At 46.2% G+C, this 19,662-nt stretch overlaps 2 protein-coding genes across 6 annotated transcripts in view; one reads left to right on the plus strand and one right to left on the minus strand.

The window, feature by feature from the left end:
• Nucleotides 1-634: 634 nt before the first annotated feature.
• The window catches only part of C6H11orf24 (chromosome 6 C11orf24 homolog), a 65,595-nt gene continuing 46,567 nt past the window's right edge, over nt 635-19,662 (minus strand). For 4 of the 5 annotated variants that reach the window (XM_073347080.2, XM_073347079.1, XM_073347081.1 and 1 more), the window contains 3 exons: nt 12,417-12,668; nt 3,700-3,816; nt 635-2,476 (listed from right to left, as the gene is read on the minus strand). In XM_073347080.2, coding sequence (XP_073203181.1) covers nt 1,281-2,476; nt 3,700-3,816; nt 12,417-12,573 — 1,470 coding nt within the window. In that variant the 5' untranslated portion in view covers nt 12,574-12,668 and the 3' untranslated portion in view covers nt 635-1,280. Of the gene's footprint in view, nt 2,477-3,699; nt 3,817-12,416; nt 12,669-14,928; nt 15,089-19,662 lie in introns of those variants that run through there. The other variant, XM_073347084.1, reaches the window with a different exon arrangement.
• The window catches only part of LOC144930682 (uncharacterized), a 42,495-nt gene continuing 40,492 nt past the window's right edge, over nt 17,660-19,662 (plus strand). Inside the window, exons 1-2 of the mRNA XM_078853440.1 lie at nt 17,660-18,411; nt 19,000-19,414. Of these exons, the coding sequence (XP_078709566.1) occupies nt 17,826-18,411; nt 19,000-19,414 (1,001 nt within the window). The 5' untranslated portion in view covers nt 17,660-17,825. The remainder of the gene's footprint in view (nt 18,412-18,999; nt 19,415-19,662) is intronic.

Genomic DNA, 19,662 nt, shown 5'->3' on the forward strand with positions numbered 1-19,662 from the left:
TTTCAGCCAAAGGAGATATTTTAGTCAGCCCAGAACATTCGTGGAGGATCATTAAATGTATTTACGGCACCCCCTTGACTATGGTCCTGATGTAGGGCACCTCAGGAAGAGGCCAATTGCTTTTGAAATAGCAGTGAAAAGCAAGCCTTCGTGCTTGCCAACATCCCAATCTTGCACTGGTTTTGTGGCTAGGACAATGCGGTGAGCGCATGTTTTCCTTGGCTAGTGGACAGGAGGCCAAATTCCCATGGGCTGGTTGCAGGATGAGGTACTCAGTTGGAAAAGACAGCAAGGATCAGATCCATGCAAGCTTTCCCTCCAAATATGAACTGAATGCAAATGTAGACTCCGATCCTGCATTGAAGTCAACGTGCTCTGTGCACCTACAGCTCATTTGCAGGATCAGGGCCTCGGAGAACGAAGGCTTTATCCTGAAAGATTAGCATTTCTGGTGAGCTGCTCTGTGCCACCAGTGGGCTTGAGGGCATTCAACCCTATGCAGGGGATTGGGCCCTAAGCTTGGAATTGTCCTGCTGAGCTAGTTCTATAAGCTGCGAAGAAATACCAGCTCACTTGCAAGATGTGTTTTGGGGGCGGGATGGGGAGGGGGAATATAGACAAATACAACATTGCATGCCCTCCAGGTCCCCTTTTATTGAGTGACTGAATACAAAAATAAGATCATATAGGTGCAAATGCAATGATCTGCACCTTGGGAAGAACCATCTTAAATCAGCGGTAAGCAGTGTGTTAATAGCATCTTGTAAACAGTTCTCTTCACAAGCAGAAAGCTTCTTGAAACACGATGCTCACAATTAAAAACTCCCCAACACAGTCAGAGTAATACTTAGCACTTCTCATCCTGTGAGCCCAAAGTGCTTCATTGAAGGTGAGTGAGCATCATCATCCCCGTTTTACAAATGGGAATATGCGTGAAATTAACAAAACCCAAGAAACTGAAATCAAATGTAAACACAGAGCTTAGGAAGCACATACCATTCTCAGAGGGTGATGGCTCACCCCAGTAGCTTCATTTTACAATGCAAAAATCATTGGCAGAAGCACAGTTGGAAGAGTTCTAGAAATCACTACCGCTCTTATGGCAACCTGTTACAGTTGATAAAAAAAATTTATAGAATACATGGCATTTCTCCTAAATTGCACCAGAAGTAATTTGGAAGCACTTTCAGTTTGTCTTATAAGCAAACAGGGGAAAGAACAAGTCACAGGCTTTCCATCTCCTTGATAAGTATTTAAGCCTCTCTCAGCACCCCTGCCTCTCACATTTCTGAATCTGCATACATTCCATTGATTAAGTAGTCCACTTGCGTATAGTCCTTTTTCTTATAGCTTTCATAGGCCTGCATGGCAAATAGAACTAAGACGGTTATGAAAAAAATGATACCAAATAGAAGTACTGCCAGGAGTGAACTGGTGTCCACCAAGTACTGAGTCAGAGGCCCAGTGGCAATCAGCAGATTGTCATAGTCTGTGTTTTGCTGACCTCTGCCACTGCCCAAGGCTGTTGTTTTGGGTGCATTTGTTGGACCCATGGTGGTAAGCTTAGTCAAGGAAGTACTAGATGTTGTTATCACCCCAGGCCCACTGTTGGCCTTTGTCATTGGCTGGTTAGTTGCTGAAGTCTTTGTTCGGACTGGGATAGTAGGAGATGGCTTACCCGTGATATTCTGGGGCCTGTCCACTGTAGTTGTCAGGGGCTCAAGAGCTGATGAAGTAGCTTTGATTGTTGGCATTATGGGACTGGCACTCTCTGAAGATGGATTGGTGACTGCAGAATCTGGTGAATGGGTTTTCAAGTCCGGTAGGCTGTCGGTGGTTGTCGCTATAGATAAGCTTGTTGTCAGTGGGCCAACCCCCACACTATTAACTATGCTAGGCGTGGGAGTGCTGCGTGTGGCATCCCAAGGCAACCGGGAGGCAACGGTTTCACTGGAATGCTCTGTCTGGGACACTGCAGTCCTCACTTTCGATTCAGAAGTCGCAATAGTAGTTTGAGACAAGGGCGCTGGTGCCTTTGTAGCTCCTGAAGTGAACACCTTATTACTTGTCTTTCCAAAGGTGGCTGTGGGCGTGGAGCTAGAAGTATCATTATTTGAAACGAGAGAAGAGGCAGCTGGAGACATGGTGCTGGTAAGGATAGCAGAATTACCTGTCAGAACCCCAAGGATCTCTGCAGTTTCATTACCTGTGGCTGATGGAGTAGTTGTACTTATCTCACCTGGGGTTCCCTTGGTGGACTGGGTGGTTGTGGCTTTAGATGTGGTGGTGGCGGCAGCAGGTGTAATTACTGCTGGTGGGGTCGTTCTGGGACCTGTCATTACGGTCCTTACTTGACCTGATGGTGAAGGTGGCGCCGTCGCTCGACTCTCGGTCTGGTTTTCTCGGCTTGTGCCAGAGTCCGCTTGCCTGCCGGTTCGGCCAGGTGGCTGTGCTTCTCTTTTCTTAAGGACAAGTTCTTTGAAAACAAAACACAAGGAAGTCCATAAGTTCAAAAACCAGTGGGCCTAATTCTGATCTCATTCACACAGAGGTAAGTCAGGAGTACTTCCTGAAGCAGATGGCATGCAGCTTACTTCAAATGGAGTTATGCCCTATTTACTCCAATGTAAATAAGATCACAATCAAACCTAGCATATCCTCTATTATTTGCGTAAAGCCCTCTAATAAGCTGAACCCTTTTCTGGATTACCCTCTCTGCCAGGCACCTCCGTCATTTGTCTCTCCAGGCCTGGAACCCTCTGACTTGCTCAAAGGAAGAGTAACGCTTCAACTTTCAAACTGGTTCTCAAAAGCAGAGCAGCAGTACCCCTCACTCTGACCTGACCAGTGAGGGTCAGAAGCCAAAGGGCTGTGCTCTTATATGTTAAAAGGCACCATTCAAGGCCTTTATTTAGGTCCATAATTTTACCCCTCTTAAAACTTTTTGACAGATTTCCCTTAAATACGTAAGGCGCCTCAGCTGATGATCAGGCTTTTAGCAGCATGAATCCTATAAGCATTAAAAGAGGTAAGCCGTTAAATCCTCAAGCAACCTTTGACAATGCAAAATGAACCACGGACGAGCTCGAGGGAGGTTTATTTTTTTTTTTTTTTTTAAATTTGTGTACAGAGGAATTTTTAAACACATTTCAAGATTGGTTCCCCAATTGCCAACAAGCTCCATTTCATTGTGGTGTCACTTTTAATTAAAATTTAAGCCCCTGCTGTTGTAAAACCATGGCTAGCAATTGCTGCTAATGCCTTTCTGATTACCCATGCAGCGTGCCACTTCTGGCATGACATCCTGGCAGTCAAAGGAAATCCAATCCCAAGGTGTCCTCCTTTCAGGGTTCCTCCACCCCGTTTTTTGTTTGTTTTTTTAAAGCCCTTCTGGTTGTGTCTTCCAAAAGGACAGAGTATAGGGTGCAATAGGTGAGCCCTTTCACAGGGACAGGCTAAAAATCATGTTTCTTTAAAAAACACACCATGTTCTTTCAATATTACAACTACCAGAAGAGACAATGGGACAAAATCTTCCAATGGACAGATTCTAAAGTATAAACATATCTTGTGCTCCCCCTTCTCAGCCAGAGGTGCAGCAAAGCGCTGAGTGTATAGTACTTAGTATGATGCAATCTTATTATCTTAAAGGTGACTGCGCCATCTCGTTTTACAAGGAGCCCGACAGTGTAAAATTACCTCCAAGTAGATCTGTAATGTCCTGAGTGCTGGCATTCTGACACACATATAGATGGCAACAGTGTAAAAGGACACAGCGATTCTGATAGAACACTGACCAGTTGCAGTAACGATTACCTAAAACACAAGACAAGAGGCCACATAAATGGAAGGAAGTCCTGATTTTAAAAAACACATCAGACCCAGTGTGGTCCTGGGATTTTACCCTTAGCAAAGCGATTTAAAGAAATAAAATCTCTCTGTGCCATGTGTTTTCCTTTACACACAACAGAAAAATGGACCAAAATGTGCTATATACAAAGCTCTCTACTTTGTAGTTTCAATTCCAAGTTAACTTGAATGTCCTTCAAACTTCATAACAGGAACCTCTGTTATGAAACCCATAACAATCAGCGTTCCAGCAGGATCACATTCAGACTTGGCCGAAGTGGCTGGAATTCCAGTGAAACCAATGGAGCTGCACCAGGTTTGAATTTGGTCCAGGTAGGTCAGTTCACAGAGCTCCCCACTTGAGTCCACTGGAACCAAATATATCACCTTGAGTAGCCCAACAGCCCTGCTACTGGCCAATTAAAAAAAAAACATTAGAGGAGTCCTACCTGACCTCATCTGCTGGAAAGGTCACATCATGACTAAAATTTGTACTCCTTTTAAGACAGTGCTGAGAGAGACCTCTCTTTACTGGTGTCTTCCCCCACTCCACAAACTAATGCACTCCGGGGTGTGAAGTCCCAAAGTATGTGAAATGATCGTGACTGTGACCCTAGGACAGGGGAGGGCAAATTATGGCCCACGAGCCAGATCCAGCCTGTCAGGGCTTTCAATCCGGCCTGCGGGATTGCCAGCTCCATGGCACAGCGGGGCTAAGGCAGGCTCCTTGCCTGCCCTGGCCCCTCACTGCTCTCGGAAGCAGCTGGCACCACCTTCCTGCGGCCCTGGGGGCGGAGAGGGCTCCATGCGCTGCCCTCACTTGTAGGCACCGCCCCCCCCCCACAGCTCCCATTGGCCGGGAACGGGGAACTACAGCCAATGGGAGCCTTGGGGGGTGGAACCTGCTGCAGGCGAGGGCAGCGCAGTAGAGCTGCCTGCCCCACTCCACCCTTAGGAGCCACTGCCGGACATGCTGGCCCCCTGCCCTGAGCCCCCTGCTGCACTCAGCACCCCAACCCCCTGACCTGAGCCCTCCCCTCCACCCCAGTCCCCTGCCATGAGCCCCCTAACCCCCTGCCTTGAGCTCCCTGCACTGAGCCCCCTCCTGCAGCCCAACCGCCTGCCCTGAGCCCTGTCCCGTAACCCGCACCCCTTGCCCTGAGCCCCTTCCTGCACACTGCACCTCCTCCCACACCCCCTCCCTCATCCCAACCCCCTGCCCCAGCCCTACATTCATGGCCCTGCATGCAATTTCCCCACGCAGCTGTGGCCCTTGGGCCAAAAAGTTTACCCACCCCTGCCTTAAGAGTATATCTACGCTGCAGGAAAAGACCCACAGCATAGTTGTGGCTGGCCGGGCCTGGGCTGGAGACCAGACTCCGAGACTCCCTGAGGGGAGAGGACCTCAAAGCACAGGCTCCAGCCTGTGCCCAAATATCTACATTGCATTTTTTAGCCCCACAGCCCAACCCCAGATCAACTGACCCAGGCTCTGAGACTCGGTGCCATGGGTTTTTTAATTGAAGTGTAGAATGTACCCTAAGATCTGTCCAATGCCCACTGGCAAAGGGTTCACTGCCATGTAAGAGGAATGCCTATCAGGCCTGAAACTCTCTAAACCTAACACATGGCCATCATATTTACCTATAAAAAATGTGTAAGATATCAAAGGAAAGCTGGTGACATACTGGTCATTAATATCACTGTGAAATGTATGTATCAAGAAAGAATTATGGATACTTACTGATACTATACTTTAAAATCTGTAACCAAACAAAGAGAGAAACGGATTTCCTTTCAGAAAGAGAGAGGAATAGTTATCTTCCGTCTCTAATGCAAATTGAGTGTGGTGATGCCAGAGGCATTGGAGAGAAACAGGAGAACAAATTAATATGAAGATATGGATTCAGCATAGGAAGACACAGGTTCATCCTGACTCTAGTGACAAAGACAAACTTCGGAGAAAATAGGGAGAAGCAAGAAAACATGTTGTTATTCTAATGAGGAAAAAGAGTTCAGCACTATTAGCATTCCATGAATGGGGTGGGTGATGCTGAAAGGTTGCATTTGGTAAAAAGCTTCTCTTAGACAAGGACTGTAACCTGTTAAGTTTTAGGTTTCAGAGTAACAGCCGTGTTAGTCTGTATTCGCAAAAAGAAAAGGAGGACTTGTGGCACCTTAGAGACTCACAAACCCACTCTCCTGGGGGGGGGGGGGGGAGAAAACCTGGATTTGTGCTGGAAATGACCCAACTTGATTTTCTCACCCCCCCCCACACACACACAAACCCACTCTCCTGCTGGTAATAGCTTATCTAAAGTGACCACTCTCCTTACAATGTCACTTTAGATAAGCTACTACCAGCAGGAGAGTGGGTTTGTGTGTGTGTGAGTAAACCTGGATTTGTGCTGGAAATGGCCCAACTTGATTATCATACACATTGTAAGGAGAGTGATCACTTTAGATAAGCTATTACCAGCAGGAGAGTGGGGTGGGAGGAGGTATTTTTTCATGCTTTGTGTGTATATAAAAATATCTTCTACACTTTCCACAGTATGCATCCGATGAAGTGAGCTGTAGCTCACGAAAGCTTATGCTCAAATAAATTGGTTAGTCTCTAAGGTGCCACAAGTACTCCTTTTCTTTCTGTTAAGTTTTTAGTCTCCAGAAAGTGTGATTATACTTTTATTTGTAACCATTTTCCTGTTTCTATTATCTCTGCTTAGTATCACTTAAATCTCTGTTCTTTATTAATAAACATTCTTATTTTATCTCATGTTAAACTCATGTTAGATGGAGGTGTGCACCCTCAGCTGAGCCAAGTGTGTATTCTGTCTTTTCTGAGGCAGCGGGCTTGGTATTTCTGTTGGCATCCAGTGACAGGGGCTGGATGCTGCACAGAGATGCTTCTGAAGGGTCCAGGAACTGAAATACACCAAGCGTTAACCTGTAAGGCAAAGTGAGGACTGGCAGGGTCCTAAGGAGTTTGTTTGGCTGGCTAACAGCCCAAGGTCGCAGGGAGCTGTAACACAGTATAGCAAAAGAAGAATTGGTTGGTGCTAAAGCAGAAGGGTAAGAGTGATTTACAGTTTTGGACGCCCAAGAGAGTGTGTCAGTGATCTAATGAAAATATAGTCAAGTGAACGTTGGAGGAGACTGTACAGGATGGCTAGCCAGAAAATGGGGAGTGCTTGGAACAGAGTCACAAGGGACTAGTCAGGCAGTGTCCAATTGGTCAGTCAGAAGCCAATTACACTATACTCATTACTCCTGACAGAATTCTGCACCCCTGGGGGTGGGCTGGGCCTACATGCCAACAAGCGAGAGAGAGCGCGAGCGCCTCTGTCCCTCTTGCGTGCTACTACAGCTAGCTGGTGTGGAAGGGTAGAGCTTTTCATTATGCACGAGGCAAGCAAGAGTCAGAAATGTAGCAGTCTGCCTGAGTTAACTGACCTCATTCTCTGAGGCAGACATGTAGCAGCCTGCCTACGTAGTAACACTGTTAACATTCCTATTGTTAATGGTTTCCATTCTCAGTCAATTGCCCCAGGAGCATAAAACCTGTTAAAGGTTTAAGGCCCTTACATTGCCAGAGTGATGTAAAGGAGCCTTATTATAAATGATAGTGAGGGAATCCTCAGCTAGGAAGGTCTATGTGCTCTCTCACTTTTTTCCTGTGCCAAAGTAGCACAATGGGGTTAGATTACAGAGCAGGATTTATTTTACTTATCCATTAAAAAAAAGAAAAGAAAAAAGACTTTGAGGGCAAATAGAACATTTACCAAGCAGGCAATAAAGTGTCAGGACAATCAGAACCAAGCACTTCCCAAAGTGCCCAGCCAGGTCCAGGACAACGATGAGCAAAACTGTATGACTTTCATGTGTGAAAGTCTGAGCAATTTAAAATGACATTTTTGTCTTTTTTTATTTGCGGTTTGGTGTTCTGTAATGTAATTTAAATGAAAATCCAGAATTACAACTGGAATGCAGGGTATTAGTTACCAAGTGTTTGTAACTTAACTTTCATGTGTTTAGGAAATGCTGAATATTTGTGATTTTTTCTGTATTGTAGCTTAAATAAATTACCAAAACAATTGAAACTGGTGTGATTATATTGCATTATTTTGACAAATAGAATAAGCAGATTTTTGAATATTTTGGCATAGAATCCAGCCAGGAGTAACTCATACATAGTGGTATACGGAGTGATTCACCTTCATACACTCTTAAAAACATTAAGTGTGAACAGGGGGAAGAGCAATCATATGCTGCATGTAGTGTGTTTTTTGCTTAAAGTTATCCCCAAAGCCACTGGTCCTCACCAAGGATTAAGACTATGGCAATCCTGAAATTATAAAAATAAGCCATTTACATTACCTGAGAATAAAAAAAGCATCTAGAAAATTTCTTAACTTGTGGGGAGGGGGGAAAAAAGCCTTTACATTCTTCGGCAGCTCAGAAAACAGCCTAGTGGAATTTCCCCGAGTTGCCTGGTGATTGGGGCATTCAGCACTTCTCAGGGTCAGGCCCTTAAGATTCTAAGCCACTTGGGCCAGAAATGACATCTTCAGTTCAGCTGTATAGGACAGAACACACCCGCAGTGCATGGCAAATTATAATCAAATCGCATGCATCAGGGCAGAAGCTGATCGTGGCAGGGGTTAGGAAGGAATTTTTCACCCCATACATTACGTGCACAATTGGTCAGGTGTGTAAGTTTCCCAGTCCTACCCTATCACCTGCCTTTGAAGCACCGCAGAATACCAGGCTAACTGTATTGAACTGGTATCACAAATCCTGTAACACCTGTGTTTGGAGGAGGAAAAAGCCCCTAATACCCAACAACATATTTTCTACCATGTCTGTATACTCAATTAGTAAGTTACTGGAGGTTAAAAAAAAAAAAAAAAAAATGGGACAAAGAAAAACCACTCAAAGATACTTTAAAGGGAATCGTGCAGGGGGCAGGACCCAAGATCTGGCCCTCCACAGGATGGACTTTTTAAACACAATATATATATTAAAAAAAATCTCAGCCTCTGAGACAAGGAACAGAACTGTGAAGATCTCTGCAGACAAGCAGGAACAAAGCCTGCAGGTGTGCGGAGAGCAAGGATGCTGGCTTGCGTGGACATGCTAATACTGTCCCTCCATTCTCCTGTACTGGGTAGTATGTCCAATAATTATGACACTTTAGCTCTGCTCTTCTCAGCGAGCTGGGGATTGAAATTCCCTGAAATCTTATGCTCCAAAACACATAAGTATTCCCTGTTTCTAGCTAGATAAAGAAAACTTCCAGAACTGTGCAACATACACAAGCCAATCCCCTCCCAATACCAATCCCTCCCACTAGAGTCATTGGTTTTGCTCGTCCAGTACCTGGGAATTCCAGGCCTCAGTATCCTTGCCAAAAGATGAGAGATTTCTCCATCATTATTTCCATCATGGTAGCATCAGGAGGCACTAGCCTAAACCCCTTGTGATATAACAAAGCTGTTGTACAAGCATATAACAAAGAGACAGTCCCTGCCCCAAAGAGTTTACAGTCCAGTAGCAACTCTTCCCCAGTGAAGATGCAGCTGTATTGGTTTAAAGTGCTTGATCAGTATAGTTTATTCCCATATGAGAAGGGGAATAAGCTATACTAGTGTAAATCACCTTCATACCAGTCTAACTGCTTCCACATTAGAGCTTATAACAATAGAACTATATAGGTAAAAGAAAATCACCCCTGAACTAGCATAGTTATAGCAGTATAACTTTTCTAGTTTAGACCAGGCCTAACAATACAGACTGATACCTTCATGTTGTCAAATCTCATATTTCGGGGCTTAAGTAGGGGTCAGGAAAGGAATCCACACCTTTCTCCAATGTATTTTGGATTTGGGTTTTTTGGTCTTCCTCTGAAGCATCAGAGATGGCCACAGCTGGAGAGGAGAGAGACTAGGCGGAGTGGGACAGTGCTTTAAGATGGTACTGAGGATCTAACTGATCGCTATTTTTGGAGTCAGAAAGGAATTTCCCCCATCAGATTAGTGGTGATCACAGTTTCTTCCCCCGCCTTCCTCTGCAGCATGTGAGTGAGGGTGACTTACCAGAATTATCTAGGTCTCTCTCACTAACTCAATTCTCTGCCATTACAAGGGCTTCAGGCAGCGGTGCACCTTGACCCCTCCTAGTCTCTGCCTGTGGCACCCAATAGTTTAGTCTTTGGAGAGCTGTAACACTTTGGCCTAATTTTAGTTGTTGGGGTTGGTGGGGAGGAGGGCTGCTGGGTGAGGTTGGTGGCCTGTGATATACAGGAGATCAGACTAGATGATCGGGTAGTCCCTTCTGGTCTTAAACTCTATGACCTTGTGCTCCCCTCATCCATTTGTAACAAAGGGGTTTTTTTTGGGGGCGGGGAGAGAGTAAAAAAATAAAAATAAAATTTAATTGGGGAGGGTAGAAGCATAGAACAAGAGATGTATTTTGGATATGTAGCTCTAGTAATATCCTTAAAAATAACCAATGAAAAGGAAGGTGGATTCATTCCTTTCTTTCCCGATAATCTTTCAACACATAGTACATTCTTGCAGGAGCAAAGGCGACTGAGAAATTTGGAGACATAAACCATCCATCCTGCATCTACCATGACCAGGGTCAAACTGTGCCAGTCTCTGTGAGATACCAAATCAGCACATCTCTGATGGCACCAATGGTTTTTACAAAATTGGATGGATTAACCCTTCCCCAAAGCTCTGATTCAGAAAAGCACTTAAGCACATGAAAGTACTGCAAACTCCAAGCATTCAAAAATCAGGAGACCGGCTTAAAAACAAACAAACAAAAAAAAAGTTTTAAAAAATAAAGAGATTCAGAATTTAGTATTTTCCTTATGATTCACATTTGCCAGCTTTTCTCTGCAGCCATGAGGGAGAATTTTTTTTTTCAATGAAACTGGGATTCTCATATAATCACATGACTCCAGGAGCAACAGGCGCTCCGTAAATCAATAAAATCAGCATATAGGTGCAGTGTCCCCCCAGGCTGACAGCTGGAAGGGCAGAGGCCAAATTTTTCCAACTTTAGGGCTTAAGATCAGAACCTTGTAAGTGGTTGCTCTTTGTGCCACAGCGCCTCCTGGTGTTAGGGTGTTGCAGGGACTTCGCCTTTAGAACCTCCCACCCAGCCCAGCCAGTGGCCACTTCCTGGACCCTGTGATGATCTGTCTCTGTTCAAATCTTCCATGGCCTGGCCTGGCCTCTAGTCAAGTCAATTAGAAGTTCAATCTTCCTGCAGCTGGACATTTGGTTACCCTGAAAGTTCAAATTAATATCCAAACTAACAGTTCCTCTGCCCCTCTTTGGCTACACTGAAGTTCTCTACTCCTGAGCCCTGCAGAGCTTCTCCTATGTGGCTTCTTCCCAGCAGGTTTCCCCACACTCCCTAGGAACTCCAACAGCTTCCATCAGGGATTTCCTTGCAGGCCCTTTCTCAGTTCTTTTCTCCTCACCGCCCCCAAAACATTAGCCTGACCTGCTCCCTGTGGGTCTCCTCCAGCTTGACTTGCCCAAACCCTTCCCAGAGAGGGAAATCTATTGGCTCCCCTCTAGACTGAGTTCACAGTGGTCGGCCTCTCCCCAATATCCTACCATTGGGGTCACTCATCAGGTCTCCATCATTCTGGGGGATATGCTGGCTATCACAGACAAGGCTGAGCCCAGCTTATTAGGAAGGGCCAGCCAGCCTGTGACACGCCTAAATAAATGGCCTGATTTTCCTGACACCTTTGAGGGAGAGGAAGGGGGAAAAACCCCAAAAAACAACAAACACCACATCAAGCCACACATTCGTAAAATTCTGAGCATAAAATGCATTTTCATGTTCCCCAAGGGCCTGACATGCCAGGGAATCCATGTGTTATGGAAGCTGAACTAAACCCTCTCAGGAACATGTGAGTATCTCACACTCTGCAGCACTGCTCTGACTTTACAGAGATCAAAATTTTCAAAAAAGTGATTTTTTGGGCCCAAATGGAGACACCTCCAAAGGCACCGATCAGAAAATGCTGAGCACCCACCCTCTGAAAACCTACGGCATCTCAAGTTATGCACCCAAAATATCACTAGTCAGTCACTTTAAATTATCAAGTCTCAGCCAAGCTAGTGAAGGGTTAAGCAACTAGCTTCTTTCAAGACAGAAAACATGGAAGTGTGAAGATCAGTGAACTAAGATTGCTCAACCAGCACAGCTGTCTGCTGTAGCAACGTTCGCTTACAAACATCTGGCTGCATGGTACGTTGATAGAGTAAAGTGACCTCACACCATTCACACGCACACTATCAGCACTCACGCACGCTGCTTCTTATGGAAGCTAGAAAGGCCCTGGGAAATGGCTGCTCTGTTTTCAATTTAAACCAAAGCTGTCAGAAATTATTGAGCCACCACAGAACTGCACACAGAAGCCATAGCTATAAATGCTTGTAAACAAATGGAGTAAAAAGGAGAAATGTGGGGGGTGGGGAAGAGCCCTTTAAGAACATGGAAACCCAGACAGATTTTATGCTAAAGGAAGACGAGCTCACCTGAAAGCGATAGGCCTCTACAAGCGCGTCTGCAATGCTTTTCACTGCTCAGCCGGTTTATTCGTATCACCCGAGTGCCTCTCTCCTTTAAGGTGGAAATTCTGTTTTCAGATATGCCCAGGGAAATCAACAGGAAAAAAACAACAGCAGTCCACATCTTGAAGGCTGGCCTTGGAATCACACTATTCTCCCCTAGAGCCGGTTGTGCAGGAGAAGCATTTGCCAATTACCTTCGGGTCCTAAGCGACATATCTGTCAAACGGAAATATTAAAAAAAAGAAAAAAATAGATAGGATAGATCAAGAGGATGCATTAAAAGATTTAAATAGTTCTTAACTCCTTTTCATCTATAGATCTCACAGCACTTTATAAAGGAGGGTAACCATCATTATCTCCATTACACGGATAAAAAAACAGGTAGACAGAGGGTGTAAGAAGTGACTTGCCCAAGGTCACACAGGTCAGTCAGTGGCAGAGCAAGGACTACAATTCTGATCTCCTTAGTCGAGCACTTTACACACTGGATCATGCTGAAAACCACGTGAGACAGAAGCTGCAGCTCCTAGCTCATAGTTTAGGAACTAAGTTTCCAAAGGTCCCAAGTCAAGACGTTTTAAGGCTCACACATGCACAACATATACTCCACACAGACATGAAAGAGCTATTGAAAATGTAACAAATTCCTCCCTATGTCATTCTGATCGTGTCTGGGGGAGCTTGTCCAACCACTGTTGAAGCAGATCATGCAGAGGCTGGAATAGCACAGCGGGAGTCAACCACAAACCATATGAAAAAGGTGATGAGATGAAAACGTGTGAACGAATTCCAGCAGATGTATCAAGATGTTAACTGATACCCCAAACCAACATCAAACCTATGGAAGTAGGCTAATCCAGGTACAAAGCTGCACATTGCTAAATTGGGGCTTTAGAGTCAGACAGGCTGGCAGGCAGTGTTCAAAACAGTGAAATTAAAAGAAAAACCATGTCACACGCATAGCAAAGAGACTAAGCTGAGCACCACAGTTCAGGTCAGGTGTCAGAACCCACCCAAAGTTTAAACCCATGGTTTTCATCACTCCTTACAGACACAGCACAGCTTATGTGGGAGGATGACTGCACATAGCCTCAAGTTTCTATCAGTTTGCAGCCTTTGTGATGGGAGGACGACATTTACACATTACAGGCCCACGTCAAGCAAGACGTGTGGGTGTCTCACGCTGACGTACGAGCCCCACAGGAAACATGGGAGAGTGGACATGGCCACTGTGGTTGGATATAGGGGTACCTAGTCCTGCTAAAGTTCTGTCAACTTGGTAGGACAGGAGAAGAGTACAGGGATCTGTACACTTGACACATGCCTAAAACTGGCCCTGCTTTTATGTCAGGAAATGCCCAAGAACAGTGGTCACCAACCGGTCGATCGCGATAGACCCTAGAGGATCTCCCCATCAATCGCGATCTCTGGCAGCACAGCGGGGCTCCTGCTAAGATGGGCTCCCTGCCTGCTCTGACCCCATGCAGCTCTTGGACGTGGCCAGCGCAGCTGGGGTCTCCCTCCACATGCTGCTCCTGCCTGCAAGCACCGGACCCGCGGCTCCCATTGGCCAGGAACGGGGAGCTGTGGCCAATGGGAGCTGCAGGGGCGGTGCTAGCAGAGAGGGACAGCGTGTGGAGCCATGCGCCGTGCCCCCTCCAGGGGCTGCAGAGGCATGTTGGCCCCTTCCACTAGTGGCATGGGGCCACGGTAGGCAGGGAGCCTGCCTTAGCAATAAGTGCTACCCAGCAGAAGGCCGCACCCCAAGCCCCAGAACTGAGCCCCCTCACTAAGCCAGCACCCTGTACCCCCTCCTGCACCCCAACCCCCTTCCCCAGCCTAGAGTCCCCTCCCAGAGCCCCACCCTGAACCCCCTCCTGCACCCCAACCCTCTGCTCCAAGCTTAGCCCAGAGCCCCCTCCCACACTGCAAACCCCTCAGCTCCAGTCCAGACCCTGCAACCCCTCCCCAACCCCTACCCCAGTGAAAGTGAGCAAGGGTGGGGGAGAACGAGTGATGCGGAGGGAGAAAGAGATGGAGTGTGTGGGGCAGGGCTTTGGGGAAGGAGCAGGGCAGATCCTGGGTTGCCCTTAAATTCAAAAAGCGATCTTGGGCATAAAAAGGTTGGAGACCGCTGCCCAAGAACATTCAGGTAACAGCTGGTTCAGTGCAGCTTTCAGTTTCCTGCCAATTCCAAAGGTTAATTTAAAAATTCCTTTTAATTCCAAATCGGGCTGTGAGTCCAGGTAACCCAGGAAACCCCAAGAGATCACACACTGCCCCAGCGGTTAGTGGACCAAATTCACACTGCTAGTAGTCTAGCAGACTTTGTTCCTCTATATGCAACTAAGTGGGCAATGTCCCTTCCCACATTCCTAGCAAGAACAATAGGTCCTTGTCCAATACCTGTTCCCACTGAAGTCAGTGGAAAAGTTACCATGGACTTCAGTAGACTTTGGATGAATCATGCCCTTACCTTGTAACTGGAGTGATTCTGCTGCCTCAGAACTTGAAGTCTCGGAGGTAAGCCTGTACTTACAAAGAGTTCAGCATGGACTAGATTGGATGCTTCCAGGGCTTTTCCCTACAGGACTTTCAGAGCCACCCTCCTCCTTCCTCATTTAAGCAAGTCACAAACATCTCACAGGCAGGTATGACTCCTCAGCTGGAGCTCTCTGTAAAAATGCAAGCTTGTTCCACAACAAGGTGTGTGTGGAGAGTGGGCATACCATAGAGGAGGATTATCTGACCATCTTCCTGTCCAGTCAGAAAGGAGGTTTCCTCGGCATCCTGTTATAGCCATCGACACAATGAGTCTCTCCAATCAGTGCCATGCTTACAGTTTGGGAATCTCTGAAGTTGAGGATTCTGAGAAAGCATTGACCAATGCTTACCAGCTCATTGTACCTATCCATATATTGCTACAGTGCACCTGCGGCTGTGGAATCCGGGTGCTAATTTTTCTTGGTCATTTACATTTTCAGACCCTTGCACAAGGGATTAGATTCAACAAAATGCAGGACTGGAAGGGACCTCAATAAGTCACCTAGTCCAGTCCCCTGCACTGGGTCAGGGCTAACTATTATCTAGACCATCTCTGACAGGTGTTTGTCTAACCGGTTCTTAAAAACCTTTAGCGATGGAGATTCTAAAACATCCGTAGGTGATTTGTTTCAATACTCAACAACCCCTACAGTTAGGAAAAACTTCCAAACGTCTAACCTAAATCTCCCTTGTGAAAATTTAAGCCCATTACTTCTTCTCCTGTCCTCAGTGGATGAGGAGAACAATTTATCACCCTCCTCTTTAAAACCACCTTTTATGTATTTAAAGACTGTTATATCCCTCCTCAGTCTTCTCTTTTCCAGACTAAACCCCAATTTTTTTTCACAATCTTTCCTCATAGGGCATGTTTTCTAGACCTTTAATAATTTTTGTTACTCTCCTTTGGACTTCCTCCAATTTGTTCACCTCTTTCCTAAAGTGCGGTGGCCAGGACTGGACACACTTTACTCCTACTTGAGGCCTTATTAGTGCTGAGTAGCATGGAAGAATTACTCCTCATATCTTGCTTACAACACTCCTGCTAATACATCCCAGAATAATATTCACCTTTTTTGCAACATTACATTGATGACTCATTTAGTTGGCGATCCACTATAACCCCCAGATCTTTTTCTGTAGTATTGCTGCCTAGCCAGTTATCTGCCATTTTGCATTTGTGCAATTAATTATTCCTTCCTAAGTGGAGTACTTTGTATTTGTCCTTATTGAATTTCATCTTATTTATTTCAGGCTATTTCTCCAGTTTGTCAACATCATTTTAAATTCTAATCCTTGTCCTCCAAAGCACTTGCAACTCCCCCTGGCTTGGCATCCTCCATAGACTTTGTAAGTGTATGCTGTATGCTATTATCCAAATCATTTATGAAGATACAGAATAGAACTGGTCCTAGGACAGACCCCTGCAGGACCCCATTCCATAGGCTCTTCCAGCTTGACTGTGAACCATTGATAACTACTAAGTATGGTTTTCCAGCCAGCTATGCACCCACCTTGTGGTACGTTCACCTAGACTATATTTCCCTAGTATGTTTACGAGAAGGTCATGTGAGAGAGTATCAAAAGCCTTATTAAAGTCGATAGCTAAACAAATCCCCACAACAGCCTATGAGGACGTAGGTCAGTAAGTCTGATTATCCCCATTTTACAGTGGAAGAAGCTGAGGCACAGACGTGATGCCAATTGCTCAAGCCAATAGAGCAGTAGTCCAGTGAAACAGCAAGTGACTGAAGCAGGAACAGAACTTGGGAGCCCTATTTGCAGGGCACACAGGTCTGGTCTATTCCTAAAACCAAGCTATGTCTCTGAACGTAGCTAAACCAACCTAAGCCCAGTGTAGACACCGGTAGGTTGACGGGGGAATTCTTCTTTTGACCTAGCTATTGCCTCTTGAGCGGATGGATTTACTACAGTGACAGAAAAACCCCTCTCGTTGCTGCAGCAACTGTCTACACTACAGTGGCGCAGCACTTGCAGTGTAGAGGTATCCAAAGTCACAATGCCTTAAAATACTGCACATATCAACAATCTATCCCAGTTATACTGCGAGCCTGCTCAAGAGATGCAAAAGCTTTGTTCTGGTGAAAAGTGCTATTTTGTGCTCATTGCAAACACGCTTAAATTGTCTGAAGTTACAAGGGAAAGGGGAAACCACCTCTGATTTTAGCTGCATGCTCTTCTTGAGCTGCAGCCTGTAGCAGACAATGCAGCACCACATTCTCTATGTGCAAGCAGGTATTACACCTCAGCCAAGAATTCACACTCTGGCCAGCCCTCCTGCTGGTTAGAAATATTTCTGAGACTGACTTGGCAAGAGTAGACTTGTTAGAGAAATGCAGCTCGTGAGCCCCATCTAGTCTTGTTCCAAGAGAACTGCTCCTGCTTTCCTTTTAGGATTTGCTAAGGCCCTGTTTACATTACGCACTGGTTAGACATTGATGTTGCTGCTCATACAGCCCTGGTCAACACTAGGACTTTAGGTCGAATTTAGCAGCGTTAAATCTATGTAAACCTGCACCGGTCCACACAATGAAGCCCTTTATTTCGACTTAAAGAGCTCTTAAAATCGATTTCCTTACTCCACCCCTGACAAGTGGATTAGCGCTTAAATCGACGTTGCCGGCTCGAATTTGGGGTACTATGGACACAATTCGAGGGTATTGGCCTCCGGGAGCTATTCCAGAGTGCTCCATTATGACCGCTCTGGACAGCACTCTCAACTCAGATGCACTGGCCAGGTAGACAGGAAAAGAACCGCGAACTTTTGAATCTCATTTCCTGTTTGGCCAGCGTGGCAAGCTGCAGGTGACCATGCAGAGCTCATCAGCACAGGTGACCATGATGGAGTCCCAGAATCGCAAAAGAGCTCCAGCATGGACCGAATGGGAGGTACGGGATCTGATCGCTGTTTGGGGAGAGGAATCCGTGCTATCAGAACTCCATTCCAGTTTTCAAAATGCCAAAACCTTTGTCAAAATCTCCCAGGGCATGAAGGACAGAGGCCATAACAGGGACCCGAAGCAGTGCCACGTGAAACTGAAGGAGCTGAGGCAAGCCTACCAGAAAACCAGAGAGGCGAACAGCCGCTCCGGGTCAGAGCCCCAAACATGCCATTTCTATGATGAGCTGCATGCCATTTTAGGGGGTTCAGCCACCACTACCCCAGCCGTGTTGTTTGACTCCTTCAATGGAGATGGAGGCAATACGGAAGCAGGTTTTGGGGACGAAGAAGATGAGGAGGAGGAGGAGGAGGTTGTAGATAGCTCACAGCAAGCAAGCAGAGAAACCGGTTTTCCCGACAGCCAGGAACTGTTTCTCACCCTAGACCTGGAGCCAGTACCCCCCGAACCCACCCAAGGCTGCCTCCTGGACCCAGCAGGCAGAGAAGGGACCTCGGGTGAGTGTACCTTTTAAAATACTATACATGGTTTAAAAGCAAGCATGTGAAAGGATTACTTTGCCCTGGCATTCGCGGTTCTCCTAGATGTACTCCCAAAGCCTTTGCAAAAGGTTTCTGGGGAGGGCAGCCTTATTGCGTCCTTCATGGTAGGACACTTTACCACTCCAGGCCAGTAACACGTACTCAGGAATCATTGTAGAACAAAGCATTGCAGTGTATGTTTGCTGGCATTCAAACAACATCCGTTCTTTATCTCTCTGTGTTATCCTCAGGAGAGTGAGATATAATTCATGGTCACCTGGTTGAAATAGAGTGCTTTTCTTCAGGGGACGCTCAGAGGAGCCCATTCCTGCTGGGCTGTTTGCCTGTGGCTAAACAGAAATGTTCCCTGCTGTTAGCCACAGGGAGGGGGGAAGGTTGAGGGGGTAGTCACGCGGTGGGAGGAGGCAAAATGCGACCTTGTAACGAAAGCACATGTGCTATGTATGTAATGTTAACAGCAAGGTTTACCCTGAAAGAGTGTAGCCACTGTTTTATAAAATGTGTCTTTTTAAATACCGCTGTCCCTTTTTTTTTCTCCACCAGCTGTATGTGTTTCAATGATCACAGGATCTTCTCCTTCCCAGAGGCTAGTGAAGCTTAGAAAGAAAAAAAAATGCACTCGCGATGAAATGTTCTCTGAGCTCATGCTGTCCTCCCACACTGACAGAGCACAGACGAATGCGTGGAGGCAAATAATGTCAGAGTGCAGGAAAGCACAAAATGACCGGGAGGAGAGGTGGCGGGCTGAAGACAGGGCTGAAGCTCAAATGTGGCGGCAGCGTGATGAGAGGAGGCAGGATTCAATGCTGAGGCTGCTGCAGGACCAAACCAGTATGCTCCAGTGCATGGTTGAGCTGCAGCAAAGGCAGCTGGAGCACAGACTGCCACTGCAGCCCCTCTGTAACCAACCGCCCTCCTCCCCAAGTTCCATAGCCTCCACACCCAGACACCCAAGAACGTGGGGGGGGGGGCCTCCGGCCAACCAGCCACTCCGCCACAGAGGATTGCCCAAAAAAAAGAAGGCTGTCATTCAATAAATTTTAAAGTTGTAAACTTTTAAAGTGCTGTGCTTAAAGTGCTGTGTGGTATTTTCCTTCCCTCCTCCACCACCCCTCCTGGGCTACCTTGGTAGTCATTTCCCTATTTGTGTGATGAATGAATAAAGAATGCATGAATGTGAAGCAACAATGACTTTATTGCCTCTGC

This window comes from Lepidochelys kempii, chromosome 6 (assembly GCF_965140285.1).
Source record: "Lepidochelys kempii isolate rLepKem1 chromosome 6, rLepKem1.hap1, whole genome shotgun sequence".
Lineage (NCBI taxonomy): Eukaryota > Metazoa > Chordata > Testudines > Cheloniidae > Lepidochelys > Lepidochelys kempii.